Source organism: Cetorhinus maximus, chromosome 12 (genome assembly GCF_964194155.1).
Source record: "Cetorhinus maximus chromosome 12, sCetMax3.hap1.1, whole genome shotgun sequence".
NCBI classification, from domain to species: Eukaryota; Metazoa; Chordata; class Chondrichthyes; order Lamniformes; family Cetorhinidae; genus Cetorhinus; species Cetorhinus maximus.
In genome coordinates this window covers 96,908,591-96,923,280 of record NC_135890.1, presented here as the reverse complement: position 1 = coordinate 96,923,280, position 14,690 = coordinate 96,908,591, and the positions used below count along the sequence as shown (strand labels likewise).

At 45.1% G+C, this 14,690-nt stretch overlaps 1 protein-coding gene across 3 annotated transcripts in view; it reads left to right on the top strand.

The window, feature by feature from the left end:
* The window catches only part of LOC144687725 (P2X purinoceptor 4-like), a 57,307-nt gene extending 42,881 nt beyond the window's left edge, over positions 1-14,426 (top strand). For 2 of the 3 annotated variants that reach the window (XM_078554172.1, XM_078554170.1), the window contains 2 exons: positions 7,790-7,885; positions 14,111-14,426. In XM_078554172.1, the coding sequence (XP_078410298.1) occupies positions 7,790-7,885; positions 14,111-14,167 (153 nt within the window). In that variant the 3' untranslated portion in view covers positions 14,168-14,426. The remainder of the gene's footprint in view (positions 1-7,789; positions 7,886-14,110) is intronic. The other variant, XM_078554171.1, reaches the window with a different exon arrangement.
* Positions 14,427-14,690: the final 264 nt, after the last annotated feature.

Here is a 14,690-nt window from a genome sequence, read left to right as displayed (position 1 = left end):
AAGCAAATCTTGTCAATTGAGGCCAAAAGTAACACTTCTGAACCACTTCATCAGCAAGAGCTAAACTCTAATTATAGCAACCAGATTGTGTTTTTAAATTTAGTTTTATTTTAAATGATAGCTCTTATGACATTCTGGACTGCCACAAAAGTATCTATGTTTACTGCTTGAAGCTCGGAACAGAGTATATAAATTACTCTTTTTCTTTTCCTTCTAAGTATTTTAATTTATGAAAGGCTAATTAATGCCTTTGTTCAAGTAGCAGATGAAGCTGGGTGTCAGACCTACAGTCTCAAAATGCAAGTCTGCACTTGGCCACTGAAGAGTGCCACTGCCACTCAGGCTATCCTCTGTCGTTGGAGTTAAGATACCCAAGGCATGATTCTGACTTTCATAGATATTTTTTCCCCTCATTCAGTTGATAACCATTCTGGCCGTAATTGCAAACAACCATTAAAAAGGGAAACACAAGATCATGCGAACACAAGAAATAGGAGCAGGAGTAGACCATATGGCCCTTGGAGCCTGCTTCACCATTCAGTGATCTTCAGCTTCAACTCTATTTTCCCAACCACTCCCCATGTTCCTTGATTCCTTATGACCAAAAATGTGTCTATCCCAGCCTTAAACATAGTCAAGATGGAGCATCCACAATCCCATGGGGTAGAGAATTCCAAAGATTCACAACCCTTTGAGTGAAGAAATTTCTACTTAAAAGTGCTAAATGATTGACCCTTATCCTGAGACTATCCCCGCATTTTAAATTCCCCAGCCAGAGGAAACAACCTCTGTGTCTAGCACCTCGAGCCCTTTAAGAACCTTGTACGTTTCAATGAGATTACCTCTCATTCTTCTAAATCTAGAGAATTTAGGCCAAATTTACTCAGCCTTTCATCGTAGGACAACTCTCTCATCCCAGGGACCAATCTAGTGAACTAACGCTATACTCACAGAATCATAGAAAGTTTATGGCACAGAAAGAGGCCACTTGGCCCATCTTGTCCGTGCCGGCCGAGAAACGAGCCACCCAGCCAAGTCTCACTTTCCAGCACTTGGTCTGTAGCCCTGCAGATGATGACATTTGGGGTGCATACGAGTTGAGGGTTTCTGCCTCTGCTACCCTTTCAGGCAGTGAGTTTCAGACCCCTACCACCCTCTGGGTGACTAAGCTTTTCCTCATTACCCCTCTAATCTTTCTGCCAATCACTTTAAATCTATGTCCCCTAGTCACTGACCTCTCTGCTAAAGTAAATAGGCTGTTCCCACCCACTCTATCCAGGCCTCTCACAATTTTGTACATTTCAATCAAATCTATCCTCAGCCTTCTCTGTTCCAAGGAGAACAACCCCAGCTTATCGAATCTTTCCTTACAGCTGCACTTTTCCAGTCCTGGCAACATCCTCATAAATCTCTGTGCCCTCTCTAGTGCAATTGCATGTTTTCTGCAATGAGGTGACCAGAACTGCACACAGTACTCAAGTTGTGGCCTAACTAATGATTTATACAGTGCCAGCATAACCTTCCCGCTCTTATATTCTATAAAAAAAAGTATAGGGCTCCTTAACTACTGTATCGACCTGTCCTGCTACCTTAAGGGATTTGTGGACATTCACTTCAAGGTCCCTCACTTCCTCTACACCTCTCAGTATTCTTCCATTAATTGTGTATTCCTTTGCCTTGTTTGACCTCCCCAAATGCATCACTTCACACTTCTCCAGGCTGAATTCCATTTGCCATTTTTCTGCCTACCTGACCCAGTCTGTTGATACCTTCCTGCAGTCTACAGTTATCCTCCTCATTATCAACCATGCAGCTAATTTTTATGTTGTCTGCAAACTTCTTGATCATGTCCCCTACATTTACATCCAAATCGTTAATATATACCACAAAAAGCAGGGGACCTAGTACTGAGTCCTGCGGAATCACACTGGAAACAGATTTCCAGTCACAAAAACACCTGTCAACAATTACCCTTTGTTTCCTGCCACTGAGCCAATTTATATCCAGCTTGCCACATTCCCCCGGATCCCATGGGTTTTTTTTTTAACCAGTCTGACATGTGGGACCTTGCCAAAAATCTTGCTAATATCCATGGAGACCACATCAACTGCACTGGCCTCATCAATCCTCCTTGTTACTTTCTCAAAAAATTCAATCAAGTTAGACACAATCTTCCCTTAACAAATCCATACTGACTATCCTTGATTAACCTGTGCCTTTCTATTTGACAGCTATCCTGTCTGTCAGAACTGATTCCAATAATTTGCCCACTACCGAGACTAGCCTGTAATTATTTGGTCTATCCCTCCCTTCCTTTTTAAACAAAGGTACAACAATAACTGTCATCCAATCCTCCAGCACCACACCTGTATCCAGTGAGGATTGGAAAATGATGGTCAGACCTTCCGCTATTTCCTCCCTGGCTTCTTTTAACAGCCTGGGGTACATTTCATCCAGCCCTGGTAATTTATCCACTTGAAAGGATGCTAATCCCATTAATACTTCCTCTATCCCTATGTTTGTCACATCCAATATTTGATATTCCTCCTCCTTAACTGCAATATCTGCATCGTCTACCTCTTCTGTGAAGACAGACACAAAGTATTCCTTAAAAACCATACCAACATCCTCGACCGCTACACATAGGTTGCCTTTTCAGTCTTTTATGGGCCCTGCTCTTTCCTTGGTTTTCTTCTTACTCTTAATGTATTGATAAAACATCTTTGGGCTCACCTTAATGATACTTGCCAATATTCTTTCATGCTTTCTCTTTGCTTTCCTAATTTCCTTTACGATTTCAACCATCCACTTCCTATACTTCTCTTGGCTTTTTGAAGTATTGAGTTCTTGATGTTGGATGTGAGCTTTCCAGTTCTGCCTTATCTTACCTTGTAAGCTCCTTGACATCCAGGGGGCTCGAGATTTGGCTGTCTCACCTTACATCTTTGTGGGAACTTGTTTACTCTGAACTCCTTTAATCTCCCCTTTGAATGCCTCCTACTCCTCTGGCACTGATTTATCTTTATGTAGCTGGTTCCAGTCTACTTTTGCTAAATCACTCCTCAGCTTCATAAAATTGGTCTCTAAAATACTGCCTTTATTGCCTGTAAATATCCTTAAATATGGCGGCAAAAACGGCACACAGTATTCTAGGTCTCACCACCTGTACTCCAATCCCCTTGCAATAAAAACCAACATGCCATTTGCCTTCCTAATTGCCTGCTGTACTTCCATGCTAACTTTGAGAACCTTGCAAGAGCACACACAAAAGTCTCCCTGAACATCAACATTTATAAGTTTCACACCTTTTAAAAACTACTCTGCTTTTCTAATCTGTCTATATCTCTTTGCAGCCTATGTCCTTCTCACAGCTTATGTTTCCATCTAACTTTGTATCTATCATCAGTAAACCTAGATACATTACTCTTTGTCTTTGTGTAAGTCATTAAAATAGATTGTAAATATGTGAGCCCAGCATTGAACCTCACGGCACTCCACTAGCCTACCAACTTGAAAATGCCCTATTTATGCCTCCTTTTTGCTTCCTCTCCATTAACTAATCCTCTATCCATGCTAATATATCATCCCCCCCGCCCACGCCCAAACTCCATGAGCCCTTATCTTGCCTATTAACCTTTTGCTTAGCACCTTATCAAATGCCTTTTGGAAATCTAGGTATTCTACATAAACTGGTTCCCCTTTAGCTACCCTACCAGTTACATCCTGAAAAAAAACTCTAATAAATTTATCAAACATGATTTCCCTTCCGTAAAAACCATTTTCACTTTGTCTGATCATGCTATGCTTTTCTAAATGCATTGTTAAGAGTTCCTGATCATGGATGTCAGGCTAACTGGCCTGAAGTCCCTGGTTTTTGAATCTACTGGGACCGTTAAAGAATGTAGGGAATTTTGGAAAATCATAATGGATACGCTGGCTATCTCTGCAGCTATCTTTTAGAACTCTAGGATGTAGGCCATTAGATCCTGGGGATTTGTTGAATTTTAGTCCCTTAAATTTCTTCAGTATTTTTTCTCTGCTAGTATTAATTACCTTACTTTTCTTAGTCCTTAGGTTAACTGTTTATTGTTGGTATGTAACTTGTCTTCTACTGTTATGACAAAGACAACAGACAAATATTTGTTCAATATCTCTGCTCTTTCCACATTCTCCATAATAATTTCTCCTGTCTCTGCTTTTAAGGGACCAATGTTTACTTTAGCTACTCTTTTCCTTTTTATATACTTGTAAAAGCTCTTACAATCTGTTTTATACTCCTGATTATTTTGCTTTTATATTCTATTTTTTCCATTTGTACCAACTTTTTGGTGGCCCTTTGCTCATTTCTAAAACATTCCCAATCCTCAGACTTGCTACTATTCTGTGCAACATTATAAGCCTTTTCTTTTAATCTAATATAATCCTTAAATTCCTGAATAAATTGGAGATGGATTTTTTTTTGCTGGGTTTTTGTTTTTCAATGGAATGCATTTTTGTTGAACATTTTGAATTGTTTCTTTAAATCGGTTTACAGCCATATCTTCAAGTCTATTTACCCATTCAACCTTAGCCAGTTTTCCCCTCACACCAATGTAATTGGAGTAAATCACTTTCAAATATAACATGGAATTCAATTGTATTATGATTATTAATTCCCAGCTGGTCTTTTACTGTGAGATTACTGATCAACCTTGCCTCATTACACAACATTAGATCTAAGATAGCTTTATCCCTGTTAGTTCCACCATGTATTACTCCAGGAAATTACAACAAAACGTTCTACAAACTCGACTTCTATACCACCCTTGCTAACTTGATTAGCCCAGTCTATATGAAGATTAAAATCCCCCACAATTATTAGTTGGTTACATGCTTCAATAATTTCTTGCTTAATGCTGTGTCCAACGGTACAATTACTGTTAGGGGGCCTATAAACTATTCTCACCAGCATTTTCTGACTCTTGCTATTCCTAATCTCCACCCATAGTGATTCTACTTCATGGGCAGAATTTTTCCCTCGTCAGGCATGCACACACCTGATCCGAATGGGAGAAAAGTAGTGTGCAATGACGTTGGACGATATCATCGCGCACTCGTGTGATATTTTGGTCGGCAGGCGCGCATGGGAGTCAGCAGTGTGCCCGCCGACAATTAAGAAGGCTGTTAAGCCCATTAATTAATTAATTTAAATGAATTTTTCCCTGCTTGTCCAACATTACGGTTGGCGGGTCGGCGAATAGGCCAAGCAGCCTTTGCATTTTTTGCAAAACCTCATTGGCAGGTGGGATGAGGTTTCGACCAGTGATTTAAAAAAACTTTTAAAACTCATTTTTAAGATGTCCCTGCTTTTTTTCCCTTATTTTCCTTATTTTTCAATTGTTTATTTTTAATGTTAAAAATCTTTATCTCCCTGAGGCAGCTCTGTGCCTTCAGGAAGCTTTTACTGTGCCCACCAGTGCGCGTGCACTGACTTCCGCGCTCGCCCTCCTCCCCTCCCCACCCAGGCATGCAGAGCATTTCAGCGCGCAAATTCACACTGGATGGCTGTTAATTAGACCTGACTGAGATCTCCATCAGAACAGAGAATGATATAGTACAAACAGGATAGTAAACAATAAGGAATGGTTATGTTGAGGAATCTTGATAGGATGCAAGGCACTGAGCTAAAATGGGAACAATTGTTTAGAGAATGGTACACTTTAATTTTATTATTACCTGCATGGGCATTATTGGCTGATGCACAGTTACTGTTAAAAACCCTTCTTGTACCACTCAGCTTGTCTGTACCTGCATCATTACCCTGTTCTGTTGCCTTGACGTTTCACTTCGGATTTCTAAATCTCCTTCCATCCAAACCCTTCCCCCAGCTCTGTTAGTTTAAAGCCATATCCATAACCCTGACTGTAAGATTTGCCAATATACTGGTCCTAGCCTGGTTTAAGTGGAGCCTATCACAACAGAACAACTCTTTGCTGAGTACTGGTGCCAGTACCCCATAAATCTAAACTCCTTCCCACAGCTGAGCCACATATTTAATTCTCTAATCTGCTTGACGCTATCCCAACTGGCACTTGGCTCAGGTAATAATCCTGAGATGATTACTTTTGATGTTCTGAATCTTAATTTTGACCTTAACTCCTCAAACTCACTCAGCAGAACACCAGTCCTAGTTCTGCCTATGTTGTTGGTTTCTACATGGACCATGACAACTGGATCCTTCCCTCTCCCACACCAGGTTCATCTGCAGCCTCGTGCAGATGTCCTTAACCGTGGCACTGGGCGGGCAACACAACCTTTGGAGTTCCCAGTCATGGTTACAGAGAACAGTATCCATCCCCTGACTATACTGTCCTCTATCACTACTACATCCCTCCACTTGAATGGCATCATGCACCAGGATGTGATGGTCAATTTTCTCATCCATCCAGTAAGTCCTTTCTCCTCCTCCACACAGGTAGTAAGCACCTCATACTTGCTGGACAAAGTCAAGGGCTGAGGCTCCCCCATCTCTACCTGCCTGAATTGCAGTCACAATCTCCTGTCGCTGATCATTGACCAACTTTAAAGCTCCACCTGGCCTAAGAGGTGTGACTCCCTCCTGGAACAAATTACCCAGGTAACTCTCCCCCTCCTTGATGCTCCGATATCTGCAACTCAGCCACCAGTTCAGCAACTCTGAGCTGAAAATTCTCAGCCACAGACACTTATCACAGATATTGTTGTCCGGGACAGCAATGCATTCCAAAGATTCCCAAATGTTCCCATCATGGCACACCACCATCCCTGCCATATCTGTCTAACCTTATTTAAATAGTAAATTAATTATTAATTTACATAGCTGAAGTAATAACAAGTGTCCTAGCTCTGAGACAAAATAAGAACATAGACCAGCTACTGGAGGTTGAAAAAAGATATGAAAAGGAGCAAATGAAAATGAAAATGCTGGGAAAACTCAGCAGGTCAGGCAGCATCTGTGGAGAGAGAAATGGAGTTAACGTTTTGAGTCTGTATGACTGTTCTTCAGAGCCAGATCTCTGAAAAGTCATACGGACTCAAAACGTTAACTCTGTTTCTCTCTCCACAGATGCTGCCAGACCTGCTGAGTTTTTCCAGCATTTTCTGTATTTATTTAAGATTTCCAGCATCTGCAGTATTTTGCTTTTATTATATGAAAAGGAGCATCTTTTCCCTCTCTGCAGAGATATCCAACCTGCACCAAATCCCCAATTTAGCTCTTGTCCCTGGTCGCAGTCAAGCCTCATCTCACTCTGTGCTTCTCTTAGTCTGTGCAGTAACAAAACCTGTCCTTTTTCAGAGGGCTGATTACTCACCCAAGTTGCAACTGCTAAATCAGCTTCCTGCTACAGTAATTAACATCTATTCAGGCAACCATTTTCAGTTGATTGACAGATAACTGCCACTGACACTCAGTTTCTGTTGAACTAGGCTTCTTAAACAACTTGCAGTTTTAACGTTCTAAGTCAGAGTCTGACTGTTATTCTAAATTATAGCTCGAGAAAAATTTGCCAGATATCCCACTGGTACCAAATTCCCAATTTAGCATTCGTTCTTCATTGTGCTCAGGCTTAATCACACTCTGTGCATCCCTCATTCTGTGCACTAGCAAAACTTGTCTGTACAATGCACCGGTAAACCTTTCAAAAGTGTTTTTTGTTCATATAAGCTAAAAGTTGACAAATACTTTAATTTTAGGCTGAAGAGCCACTTTGAAGTAGTTTTTTTAACTTTAACATTTAAAAAAAACTAACAATTAAAACCTTTTCTTTAGGCAACAATCTTGTGTGATATAATTGTCTTGTACTTCTTAAAGAAAAGCAATTACTACAAAGGAAAGAAGTACAAGTATGTTGAAGATTATGAATTGGTGAGTCTGCAAAAATATTGCTCACCTTACAGGCTGAGGAGATTTTTCTGATCCTCATGCAATCACTTATTAAATTATGCATTAATCAGCAGTAAAAATGTGATTGTTTATGTAGCGATCAATTCAAATCCAATTCATTTAACAGTATTCAAGCTGATTAGCATTATTGGCAACAATTAAAGTATATGATGGATAGAAATTCGCCTCTGGTGGACCAATGTTTTGTAATTCTCTACATAATGAATTCCTGAATGGATTTTATTTTTTCTAATTAAGAGCAAGTCAGAGGCTAGGGCGGAAATTTCTGAGTCACTGGCGGCGGGTGTGTAGGTGGCGTGCGTGGAAAACTTGGTATGACCTGCTTCATGGCGGAGCGAAGGCAGGTCACGATTGTCTGCTCAGCCCGCCAACGGCAGGCTGTGTTTCCCGCCATCGGTGAGCGGGGAGCTAATTGTAATACATCAGCATATAATTAAAAGGCCATCCCACCAGGCTCTTGGAATCCTGCTGTATCGTCTGTCCACATCGGCAGGAAAGCACACTGACGTGTTTCACAACAGCACACAGGCGACGTGTACTTGACGGCCTTCATTTTGGAGGAACTGAGGTGAGTGAGCAGCAGCGTTCTCCACAGCTCACCCATTGTTTACAGGCTTCAGGGGCGCCGGCAACTGCTTGGGGGGAGGGTTGTCCAGGGGCAAGTGCTGGCCAGCCTCGGAGGCAACTGCTGAGGGGGTGTCAAGTGCTGCCCTGGCGCTGCGTCCCGTGCACAGGCAATCAAGGTGGGGGGGAGCAGGGTAAGTGAGGGAAGTGGCTACGCATTAGGGACACCTGTATAAACTGTCGATGTCTGCAACTAAGACAGATCAGGCACAGCCACAATGATGTGATTGGGGTTGTGGGGTTGGCTCCTAGCCTGCCCGCCTATGAAAGCAATGCAGAGGCACCAAAGGGCCACCAAGTGCTCCACACCTTATCCCCCCCACCCCCGCCCCCGGCACAGACTTCGAGTCCGCCACCGCTATTGGGCTGCGGAGCAGTTGGACTGCACACGTTGTACAATCTCCTCGCCAACGCTGGCCATGTAGCAGTCACTGCTGGAGGCGCTCACAGCCCCTTGCAATCTCAGCATCCCGGTTTGGACCAGTGTCCCCCATGTTGCAGGTTGACAGGGCAGCCATGCAGCGCACTCAACTCTGGCCATCCAAGGGGTGACCAGCACTCTCCGGGAAGCATTAAGGGGCAGTCACACAGGGTCAGGAAAGGTGCTAAGTACAGCCACGATAACCACGTCTCTCTCTCTTTCATGCTGCAGGAGGACCACGTCAGGATCATGGATCCTGGTGACCTAAGCTGTATGCCTGGTGGCCGACAGAGAATGTAGAAGACGGATTAGAGAGTGACTGAGGCTCCTGGCTGCGCAACGGCAGGAGCAGCAACCTCATGAAGAAGGGGCAGCAGGGGCTCCTGCACACACTGCCCAGGAGTGACAGCGAGCCGTGGCTGGTCGGTGCCTAGTGACACCCAGGATCTATAGACGCCACCTTCCATTCCTGCAGATGACTGAGAACCAGTGTCGCTGACGACTGTGCATGTCTAGGGACCTGGTGGCTCATATCCTCCACTTACTGCAGGACTTGGCGCCAAGGGGACATGGAGGGCATCCACTGCCAGTGGCTGTGGAAGTGACCGCAGCACTCAATTTCTAAGCTAGTGGCTCCTTTAAGGGCTCCACAGGTGACCTCTGTGGGAATTCACAATCTGCCACCCACAAATGCACCCATGAGGTCACGGATGCCATCTCCAGGGCACACAACTTTGTGCATTTCACCTGGGACCGGGGCAGCCAGGATGCAAGGGCCATTGGATTAACCCTGATCTCAGGATTCCCACAGGTGCAGGGTGTGATTGATTGCACTCAGGTCTCCATCGCTACACTCCGTGGACTTCATCAACTGCAAGGGCTTCCACTCACTGAACATGCAGCTGGTGTGCGACCACCAGAAATGCATTCTGCAGGTGTGCGCACAGTTTCCAGGGAGTGTGCACGACGCCTACATCTCAGGTCGCTCGCAGATCTCTGCAGTCTTCCAGGGTCCACAGAGACTTTGGCTGATGACACCCTTGCGGCGGCCTCAGACTGCAGCAGAGCAATATAATGTATAATGAAGCTTATGCAGCAGCTCCGTAACTTGGTGGAGCAGACCATCAAGATGCTGAAGGTGCAGTTCCGGTGCCTGGACCAGTCTGGTGGAGCCCTGCAAAAGCAGTCCGCAGAGGGTGTCACACATTGTCGTCATCTACTGCGCCCTTTACAACCTGGCGCTGCAACAGGGAGAGGAGCTGGTTGAGGAGGAGAAGGAGAGGCTGCATGTTTCCTCCGATGAGGAGGATGCCGATGGGGATGACGGTGAAGGGGATGAGGCTGTCGCACTGGCTAGACAAGGCAGGCATGCTCGGGAAGCCCTCATACCTGCCAGATTTGTAGAGGACAATGACGATATGCAATGAGGTGACCCCATAGATCCTCACATCTCAGTTGTGAACGCTTAACTCCAGTCTGGCTAATGTCAGCACCAAAACCCTCTGAGAAAGCTCCTATCATGGGGATGCAGTGGAGGCCCTAATAGTCGCTCGATCGCAGGAGGATGATGACAACATGCAGTGAGGACACTCCACAGATCTTCACATAGCCTCTAAGAATGTCTGACTCCTGTCTGGCTGTGGGCAGCTTGCTTGTGCTCCATGATAGGGCCATCTCAGAGACGCAGCCATGAAAGTTTAGACGCATCTGATGCTGTGTCCGTCTTCAACATCACAGTCCTTCAGGAGCTGGTGCACAGCATCACTGGTCGCAGATGCTGGTGTGATGGAGGCCAGCCCCACCTTAAAATGTGCTGAGATCCCACAGAGAGAATGAGAGAACTCTCTAGCACCTGCATCTGGCAGCAATGACCAGCATCACCGAGGTGCAGGCATCAGTAATGTTTCCAGGGAGTGTGAAGCTGGACCATCGCTATGGTCTGAAGGCTGCACACAGCACAGGAAAGAGGCCCTGGACTGAGACACCTGCCTTTTATCTTGTGCAGTAAGGTTTCACATCTGAGTGACAAGACCACTTCTTATCAGAACAAGGAGCCACAGGCAGGGTGACATTCTTAGGAGTTTATTGACAATAGTGAACAGTATGTACAAGTGATTAATGCCTGTGCCCAGGCTGTGCAAGTACTTTTACCTAAACGAGGTGTCAGTTGTGGCTCAGTTCATAGCACCCTCGCCTTTGAATCAGAAGGTTGTGGGATCATGTCCCACTCCCGGAAACCAAGAACTGTGAATGTACTCGAAAGAGTTACAATCTGTGACTGTTGATAACTCGAAAGAGTTACTTTTACCTAACTTCCCTAACCCTGCCGCTACGTCTTGGTGCTCCCCAGACATCCACAGCAGAGGTGGAGGCAGCCTGCTGACTGTGATGCCCTGTCTGGGATGACTTTGGCGGAGGTCCTCTAGAGGGCCAAGGCTTGCTTTCGGGGTCCTGCTGTGTGGCAGTGGCACCCTCCTTGGTCTGTAAAGCTGAAGTTAGAGCTGCAGAGGTCACAGGGAGATGGGATTCGGATAGGCGGTCACTCCCAGAGTCACCTGGGTGGATGGCCCCGGAGTGTGCACCTGCTGATCCTCCTCCCTCTGGGTGCCCGAGCGGAAGGGGTAGCTGGAGTGAGATTGAGCTGCCCAGCACCCCTCTCATGAACACACTGTTGGAGGCCAACTATGGCATCAGCGATGGAATTAAGCCCTCGCAGCAGTGCAGGAGTGACGTCCTGGACCAAGGTCTCCATGGCGGCCACCATCCTGCCAGTGTTGACCTCAGTGCGTTGCAATGCCGGCGCTATCACCTCAGCCTGAAGATGGACGGACTCCTCCATCGTGCCTTGCAACCTGAGAAGCACAGTGGATATCCCTTGATGTTTCCTAGCTTGCCTTTGCAGCTCCAGAAAGTGTGACATAACTGAATCCAAAGGCTCGTCATCTGACTTGGACTCAGCAATGTTCTGGCCTCCAGCAATCCTCCAAATGCCGGGGTCCTGGGATGTCCCTCCCTCCACTTGCTGTGGATCAAACAGTGCGATGTGCTCACCAGATTGTGATCCCGAGGCTACTCTAAAGCTAGGTCCCACCGAGGTGTGTCTCTCTGTGCTGGTGGAGGGTGTGGATGAATGCTGTGTCAGGACTTAAGGGAGGGTGCCTTCAGATTCCTCCAGAGGTTTCTTTGGAGTTTGATTGGAGGCCCTGGGTCACGGACTTTGTCAGCTGTTTGGCAGATGAGCCTGTGTAAGCAAGGGGAGATAATTAGTCCATGGCAGTGGCCTGTGAAAGAGGACACATCACTTAGGGCATTGCTGTCTGATGGATATTGCACTGCTGGATCCTCACTTGGTAGAGCAGTGCCGACCTCACCTTCAGCAGAGGACCGGTCCCGGTCATCACCGATGTATGTGTTTCCGAATTCTATCAGAACTTTGATCTCTGGCATCCCTCCACCTGTCTTTCCCTCCTGCTGTGAGCCAGTTTGTCCTGCATGCATAGAGATGGCGAGAGTGTATCAGGACGCCTGCCAGGCCAGATGATAAGTATGCCTGGCCTGCGTGGGTGGTGAGTAGTCCCAAGGACGGGATGAGGACAATGACGGTGCGTAAGAGTGAATGGTGATGTCCCTTGCACTGGCAGTGAGTGTGGGCCCTGTGGATGTGTGATGGGTTTGAGAGTGAAAGAGTTGGGAGTGATGAAAAGAGCGACTTAACCTGGTGGAACGGAGATCATTCATCCTTTTGTGGCACTGGGTGGCTGTCGTCCTCTGCTGGGTGGCTGCGCTGACCACCTCTGTCACCACCTCCGAAGCTGGGTTGTTGATTTTGTTGCCCATCCTGCTGCCAGAGCAGGGGTAGAGCACATCCTGGCAGGCCTCCAGGGCATCCAGCAGTTGCTCGAGAGACCTGTCGTTGAAACGGGGTGGGGGGGGCGGCTGCAGCCTTTTTTCCTTTGCTGGCCATGTCTCCCGGGGAGTGGTGGTGAGATGGTGGCGATGAGTGCTTTGCTGGTGGCTGCCTTTTAAAGATAGCGGCTGGCATGATGCAACAACAGGATGATGGTGAGTGGGCAGGTGAATGAGAGCCCACTCGTCATGGAAACAGCATGATTTGCTGGAGTGAATAAATAATGAGGCAGGCTCTGGATGATATGGCATTAAAATCTGCCATTTTCGTCAGCAGGTAGGACTCCATTTTACCCGCCCGCTACCACACTTAGTGCAATTCTGGGAAAATTCCACCCTAGGAACCCTGTGGCAAGTAACTCATCTCCTGACTCCCCAAAGTCTGTCCACCATCTACAAGGCACAAGTCAGGAGTGTGATGGAATACTCTCCGCTCGCCTGAATGAATGCAGCTCCAACAACGCTCAAGAAGCCTGACACCATCCAGGTCAAAGCACCTGCTTGATTGGCACCACGTCCACAAACATTCACTCCCTCCAAACCTCCTTAGACAGCACCTTCCAAATCCACGACCACTACCATCTAGAAGGGCAAGGGCAGCAGATAGATGAGTACACTACCACCTGGGAGTTCCCCTCCAAGCCACTCACCATTCTGACTTGGAAATATATCGCTATTCCTTCACTGTCACTGGGTCAAAATCCTGGAACTCCCTCCCTAACAACACTGAGTGTACCTACACTACATGGACTGTAGTGGTTCAAGAAGGCAGCTCACCACCACTTTAAGGGCAATTAGGGATGGGCAATAAAAGCTACCCTAGCTATAGACGCTCAAATTCCATGAATGAAGAAAAATATATACTGCAATTAATTATTTTCTTGCCATAAAATATAAAACCATTATCCTAAAGAAAACAAAAACATGGAAAAATTTGACAATTTTACAGTATGTATTGTAGCTTTTTATTAGCGCAATTATTTTTTCCAAAAGCACAAATGGTTTCAGAAAATAATTATACTTCATACACTATTTAAAAGCAAAGTAAATGTTATCTTTAATTGCAATATGCACTCTGAAAAAAGTAAAATTTTAGGCAACATCTCTGAATCAGACCATAATGTGATGGAGGATTATTGGGAAAGTATAAAATTCCTGAATTACAGTATTAAGGATGTAAGATTATATTAAACAAAATCTATGGAAGTGAATAACATTGTATTTCATGTTAAAAGGATTTTGAATCAGAAAATTCATATGGAGCCACACAGAATTCCGGAAACACAAACTGATATCAGTCCTGTGAAATCTGCAATTGCATGACTGAACCTTTTTTTCTTGGCTACTAAGTCCACTTTAAAGTTGTAAATAAGTTTTATTAATAAGCTTGACCTGAAGAGCTTAATCAACAACTTTAAAGGAAAAGTGTTATGTACTAGAATGTATAATTTTGGTTCTTTGTGGATTCTGAAAATGGAAATATAAATTCAGTAGCACTATTTGATCTGGATAAAGTTATTAAAAAATGTGATTAAAGATGACTAAATCGGCTGAATATGACTTTTTATTACAATTTTGATGCTAATGAGGAACAACAAGAACTACCAAGGTAGAAGTAATGAGGGAAATTTTTACTTTCTGACATCCTGAGAGTGGTGTTGGGGTTGGAGGATGAAGTGGTGCTTTGGTAGCACCCAGGAAACCGGCAAGTCTGTGTTTCTTCACATGCTCTGGAGCTTTAACTGCATAACCTGACAGGTCCCTCTTGTGGAAGTCACCCTAATTGACCCTGGCTTCCATTTGGGCGGGGAGCAT